This window comes from Salpingoeca rosetta (assembly GCF_000188695.1).
Source record: "Salpingoeca rosetta unplaced genomic scaffold supercont1.30, whole genome shotgun sequence".
Lineage (NCBI taxonomy): Eukaryota > Choanoflagellata > Craspedida > Salpingoecidae > Salpingoeca > Salpingoeca rosetta.
Genome location: NW_004754904.1, coordinates 708,872 through 714,953, shown reverse-complemented (window position 1 = coordinate 714,953; position 6,082 = coordinate 708,872). Strand labels below are relative to the sequence as shown.

Sequence of the window (6,082 nt, the reverse complement as noted above, 5' to 3'; positions counted from 1 at the left end):
CATGTGTGGGTGGGTGTGTGGGTGTCACATCACATGCACCGTGACACAACGTCACCATTCCCGTTACAAGTAATGCTCACATGTGTGCGTGTGCGTGTGTTTGAAGGGCTGAGAGCAGCGCATCCTCCGGTGGCTCTGGATCGCACCGCCTGCGGTTTAAAGGGCAGAAGGACTCAAAGAAGAAGAAAAAGAAGAAGCGTGACAAGGACAGCGAGGCGGAAGGCAGCAAGGACACCGCAAAGGTGGGTTGCTTGTTGGTCGTGATGGTGTTGTGTTGTTGTTGTCGTCGTTGCTGTTCTATGAGTACGCGCCCCCTGCTGCTTGCTTTTTTGCTTTACTCTGCTTCTCTCACATCGTTTGCTGCGTCGCCGTGTCTGTCTTGTGGCGAGCAGACACCCGAGGACGAAATTGCAGAGATGAACGCACTCCGCGCAAAACTGGGCATGGCTCCTCTCAAGTAGCTCGCTTGCGCAGATGTTCATGTCTTTGTGTTAGTGTGTGTGTGTGTGTGTGTGTGTCTGTCTGTCTGTCTGTCTGTCTGTCTGTCTCTTCGTGTATGTCGTCAACAACTGTGGCATTGCCCTGATCGTCATTTCCATCTGTTTTTGTCACATCACCAAGTAAACGAGATAGATTCGAACACCCTGTGTGTGTGTGTTCGTTTGGTTTCTTGCTGGCATGTAACGTGCAGGCAACAAACAACAAGGGAATTGTTTTGTACAACTGAAGTGTGAAATGACATGTGACAACTTCACAGCCCACACAGGAAGGAGACTGGTAACAGAGACAACGCCGGGGCAAACAGCACAGGCCCCATCATGTACAGCAGAGGAAGGGTGCAACCACAGAAGAGCGCAAACGGACATTTTGTGTGTGTGTCTGTGTGTGTCTGTGTGTCTGTGTGTCTGTGTGTGTCTGTGTGTGGGTGTGTGGGTGTGCTCTGCACTATGCGCGGATGAGCCCGCTGTGCGCCCATGACGCCCTTCGCCGGGAGACACGGGGCTTCTGCAGCAGCAGTTGCTGGATCTCAAGCATTCGCAGAATGTCGACGAGGTTGGAGATGACGCCCCTTCCCCCACCCCTTTGGTCACCCTCGATGCTCTGCCCTGCAGCTCTTGCAGCCGCGGCAGCAGCGACACGAGGATGGCATACAGCTGTCGGTGGGTGGTTGGGGGGCCGGAGGATACAAGACAGGGGTTGTTGGTGTGAATGGGACAGTGAAAAGGTGCGAGCAGCGCAAGCAAAGGTGGTTGCTCCAATGTGACAGGGAAGCGGTTGCAAGTACACGCACACACACACATAAACACACGCGCACACAAACACACGAGCGCGCGCATCAACTCACGGCGTGCATGCGTTCGCTCTCCGAGAGGGCGAGCGAGAACGAGTTGAGGGCGAGAGCGGTGTGTGCTTTGCTGCATGGTGCAGCATCCTGTGTGTTCTGTCCACAACACGTCCACTTGTTCTTCTTGAATGTCCCCGCGTGACACGCAGACCGAATGTACGCGCCACTTCCACGCAGAAACTCGCGAAAGAACTGAAAACAAAGTTTGTGTGTGTGTGTGTGTATGTGTGTGTGTGTGTGTGTGTGTGTGTGTGTGTGTGTGTGTGTGTGTGTGTGGAACACTCAACTTTTCACGTGCAACCGTGACAGTGATCGTCTGCGCACTCCACACGTACGCAACACAACACACCTTGAGCCAGGTGGTGACTTCTTGTGCAGAACTGAGCGACAGCACAACTCTTGAATCGTCCGTCAACACCTGCGTTGGTTGTGAACGAGTGCATCATGTAGGTGAAAGAAGAACAAGGTTTACCTTGTACGACAAACGTGCAAGCCCCGTACCTCACTTGCACACGCACACGCACACGCACACCACACACACACACGCACACCACGCACACACCACACACACACCACACACACACACACGCACGCACGCACCCATGCACGCACGCACACCACGCACACCACCACTGCATGGCTTGCTGGTAAGTACCTGGACGAGGTTTTTCTTGTCAAACGTGTTTGGTTCCATCCGCTCCACGTTGATCACGCTGCAAGTCATTGCGCAATCAATGCACCAACGACCCATGATCAGTCAAACACCAGGCCATCCATGAAAGAAAGGCGCTGACAGAGCATGCGCGCTCACATGGACAGTATGCACACACACACACACTGATGCACACTTGAATGTCTTCTACTCTCCTGTTTCACATACACAGACACGTACGAACATATGTACGTGCACGAACACTCGTGCTTGTGCACACGTACTCCTTCAGCAGGAGGCGCGCTGGCGTTTCGCTGGGCGACTTCTGCCACATGAGCATGTGCCGGGTGAGGCTGACAATCTTCTTCTTGAACGACTTGGCACCCGGCTCCAACACGGGCATCTTGGCCGATGCTGCAATCAGCGTGTCGCTCCCGGCATCCATCTGCACAGACTCCTTCGCATCTGTTGGCATGTGTGTATGTGTATGTGTGTGTGTGCGAACGGGTGGGAGCAAACAAAATCATGCTGGTGAGAGGTGAACATTCGTTCGCTTCAACACGCAAGCCCACACTGGTTCAAGGCCTGCCCAGGATCCGAGAGCATGTGCGCAAACGTACGGGCAGCAATGGCGCTGACGCGGCAGAGCTCGTCAATAAACGCCTTCACCCGGGGCACATTCTTGTCAATCACAGGGCCAAGCGGCGCCATGTATTGCTCCTGTGCACCAGTGTGTATGTGTGTGTATGCGTGTGCGTGTGTGTTGTGATGCGTACAATTAGCACATGAACACAGGCAGGATGCAATGTGACGCACATGTCCAATAATTGATTGACCTATGCACAGTAGTTCGCACATACCATCGCGCCAATTCACACCAGCAGGCACGGACCTTGACGGCGAAGTTTGAGCTACCGAGGTTGCCAATGGTCTGTAGCGCCTTGGCCAAGAGCGTCAGTGTTCGCGCCGTCGTCGCATCTGCCAGCTCCTCCCGCATCCCTGAATTCAGGGTGGTGGTGGTGGTGAGTGGCGGGCGGTAGTGGTGAGTAGTGGTGAGAGGCGGTCAAGTGGAGGTAAGCGGTGGTTTTGTGGTAGCGGTGGTTTAGATGCTGTGGCAAGTGGTGACGATTCGACTGCGTGGTCATGGGTGGTACCCTGTTTTACAGGGCGCACGTGTAGTGCGTGTGCCCTCACCAAAGAGCTTTGGGGAGAGGACGGCGGGGGCGAAGAAGCGCAGGAAGACAAATCCACTGACGGCGGTGTAGGGCGTGCTCGAATCGTCACCGCTCGTGCTGCTGGCCAGCGCCTCGTTCTGGCGTGATGGATTGTGGTGGTGGTGGTGGTGGTGGTGGTGGTGGTGGTGGTGGTGGTGGTGGTGGTGGTGGTGGTGGTGGTGGTGGTGGTGGTGGTGGTGGTGGTGGTGGTGGTGGTGGTGGTGGTGGTGGTGATGATGATGATGAACACGACTGAGCAACAGCGTGCAGGAACTTTTGGTGGAAACGTGTGACATCGTTCTTGTTAGCGCCACCACCACCACCACCACCACCATCATCAATCACCACCACCACCATCATCATCATCATCATCATCATCATCATCATCATGTCACCTGCTCGACGGCGCTGCGGATGTTTGAGAACACGGCGCGCATCGGCCAGGGGCACCTGGTGGCGATGACGGCGAATGGGTGGGGTGAGAAGTGGAGTGGAGTGAACACCGCGAGCAGGGCGGGCATATGGGGAGAAGAACTCGTCCATGAAGAACTAGTCAGCGGCGCACCAGCACACTGTCCCTCACCGAATTCTTCTTATCACCACCACTACCACTACCATCACCATCACCAACGCCATCATTAACGCCATCACCGCCACCACCACTCCTGCCAATTATCACCACCACCACCACCACCACCAATCACCTGGCGCAGGAGGAGAAGATTCTGTCGAGAATGCGTTCGAGGTAGCGCGTGAGGTCTGTTGCGTGGCGCTTGATTACGCTCGGCGAGCTGCTGCTCATCTGAACACGCGTTGGGGGGGGGCGCACCAGGCGGGAGGCAACAATAGAGCAGTGAATACGGGAACGGCATTGGTGTGATTGGTGGGGTGTGACAGCTGTTGGCGTGTGAAACCGCTTCAGCGTGCCCACACATCAGCACGACCATACTGCACACGCGCACACATCAGTACGCCCACACTGCACATCAATGCGACTGCCACTGCACCTTTGACGGGTCAATTTCGCAGTCCTTCTTCTCGTAGAAGATGTCATCGATGATCTCCTTGAGCGTTTCGTGCAGATACGGCAGCCCGACAATCTTCATAAAGTGGTCCGCGCACTGCACACACACGCGCGTACAAGACAGTATTCGGCGAGAAGCGAAGCAAGGATGAGAGCTGTGAGTCAGCACATTACAGACACAGACGCACGCACACGCACACACGCACACACGCGCACACACGCACGCACGCACGCACGCACGCACGCACACGCACACGCACGCACGCACACGCACGCACGCACACGCACGCACATGCACATGCACAAATACAAGTACGCAAGCGCACATACACAAGCACAGCTAAGGCAGCACAATCCCAAGAACACTGCACCTTGGATGCGAGGGAATTGCTGCGAAAGAGCGTGGCGCTGTTGTCCGATTTGGAGATGAGATCAATCGTCAGCGCTTTCAGACAGCTCACAGCCTGCATTTGTATGCGTGAGTGTGAATGTGAATGTGAACGTGAGTGCGCGCACGGGTGGCAGTCTGTGTGTGCACGTGTCATCATCTCAGATCACAATTCACCCCAGATCTCGCAATGCATGTCAGAGTGCGCATCTCACGTCGTCAGTGTTGAGTGCGAGCATCAGCGCAGATGCCGTACCGTCCCGATCAATGGTGCCGTCCGCAACAAGCGCTGCAGCGTTGCACATTGTGCATGTGTTGTGTAAGTGTTGCGTATGTGTGTGTGAGTGTGCGTGAATGTGTGTGAATGTGTGTGAATGTGTGTGTAAATGTGTGTGTAAATGTGCGTGCGTGCGTGTGGTGTGTGTGAATGTGTGTGTGTGTGTGTGTGTGTGTGTTCCGTGAGTTTCAACCGCGATTGTAGTCGCTCCCCATTGAAAAGCAGCAACACCAATTTCCAACGGCAGCAGCAGCATGGGTGCCTGCCACTGCGGTGCCATCGTCACGTACATTGGAGCAGCCCAAGCCATCCGCGTGTCGCCACGTCTGGGCGCCCAATATCGCTCTGGTGGTGAACACACAGCGATCAACGCAGCCAAGCGGTAGCGAAGGGGGCGGTGAGGGGTGAGGGTGTGGTGCGACAGACAGTTGTGGGCGGTGGAACAATACTGTCCATAAAGTACACGACACACGAATGTGCAACACACAAGGGCACCCCGTGCAGGGGGAGGCGGGTGCGCGGGGCTCACTCACCAGGAGATATGAGAAGAGCGGGTGGTAGGCCGAGATGGGCATGATCAGCTGATGCGTCAACTGCAAGCCAGTGGCAAGTGGAGGCATTGGGGGAAAGGGGAAGGGGAAGGGGTTGTTAGTGTGTGTGTGTGTGTGTGTGTGTGTGTGTGTGTGTGTGTGTGTGTGTGTGTGTGTGTGTGTGTGTGTGTGTGTGTGTGTGTGTGTGTGTGTGTGTGTGTATCTAAATGAGCTGCTCCGTATCACCATGCCACTGCCTACGTCTACAGTATCCGACGGCAGTCAGCTTTCCGTCGACTGATTAAGGTCCTCCGGTGTTAGTGTTGGTGTGTGGAGAAGGTTGCGTCTGACCTGGAGTTGACCCGGAAGGTGTCGATTCGTCTATAGGAGAACAGGCAGTATACTAGGTAGATAATAATGCAGTATTGTGTACGCTATTATCCTGCCTGTATAGTATGTATACCAATGCTTTCGGCTAGCACAGTGACGAAACAAACAACAATGACTATCACTCTCTCTCTCTGTTACTCAATGAGAACCTACCTACAAAGTAGACATGGGCAGCCTTCAGATTTCTGGGCGGAGATGACGGCATCATGACGTAAACGGCATGTCTGATGTCTACGAGTGCTGAACCATGAACAATGCTAGC

General features: G+C 54.8%; 2 protein-coding genes across 2 annotated transcripts in view; one reads left to right on the top strand and one right to left on the bottom strand.

Annotated features, from left to right (window-relative positions):
- PTSG_09980 (pre-mRNA-splicing factor 38A) overlaps positions 1-543 on the top strand; it is a 3,712-nt gene extending 3,169 nt beyond the window's left edge. The window contains exons 7-8 of the mRNA XM_004989284.1: positions 107-242; positions 393-543. Coding sequence (XP_004989341.1) covers positions 107-242; positions 393-461 — 205 coding nt within the window. The 3' untranslated portion in view covers positions 462-543. The remainder of the gene's footprint in view (positions 1-106; positions 243-392) is intronic.
- Positions 544-945: 402 nt separating this feature from the next.
- PTSG_12971 (uncharacterized protein) overlaps positions 946-6,082 on the bottom strand; it is a gene marked incomplete at both ends in the record, with an annotated part of 7,727 nt that continues 2,590 nt past the window's right edge. Inside the window, 16 exons of the mRNA XM_004989283.1 lie at positions 946-1,026; positions 1,080-1,154; positions 1,346-1,537; positions 1,695-1,763; positions 2,001-2,058; positions 2,282-2,462; positions 2,618-2,717; positions 2,890-2,996; positions 3,192-3,309; positions 3,607-3,661; positions 3,916-4,013; positions 4,219-4,332; positions 4,607-4,699; positions 4,839-4,912; positions 5,191-5,245; positions 5,434-5,493. Of these exons, the coding sequence (XP_004989340.1) occupies positions 946-1,026; positions 1,080-1,154; positions 1,346-1,537; positions 1,695-1,763; positions 2,001-2,058; positions 2,282-2,462; positions 2,618-2,717; positions 2,890-2,996; positions 3,192-3,309; positions 3,607-3,661; positions 3,916-4,013; positions 4,219-4,332; positions 4,607-4,699; positions 4,839-4,912; positions 5,191-5,245; positions 5,434-5,493 (1,530 nt within the window). The remainder of the gene's footprint in view (positions 1,027-1,079; positions 1,155-1,345; positions 1,538-1,694; positions 1,764-2,000; positions 2,059-2,281; positions 2,463-2,617; positions 2,718-2,889; positions 2,997-3,191; positions 3,310-3,606; positions 3,662-3,915; positions 4,014-4,218; positions 4,333-4,606; positions 4,700-4,838; positions 4,913-5,190; positions 5,246-5,433; positions 5,494-6,082) is intronic.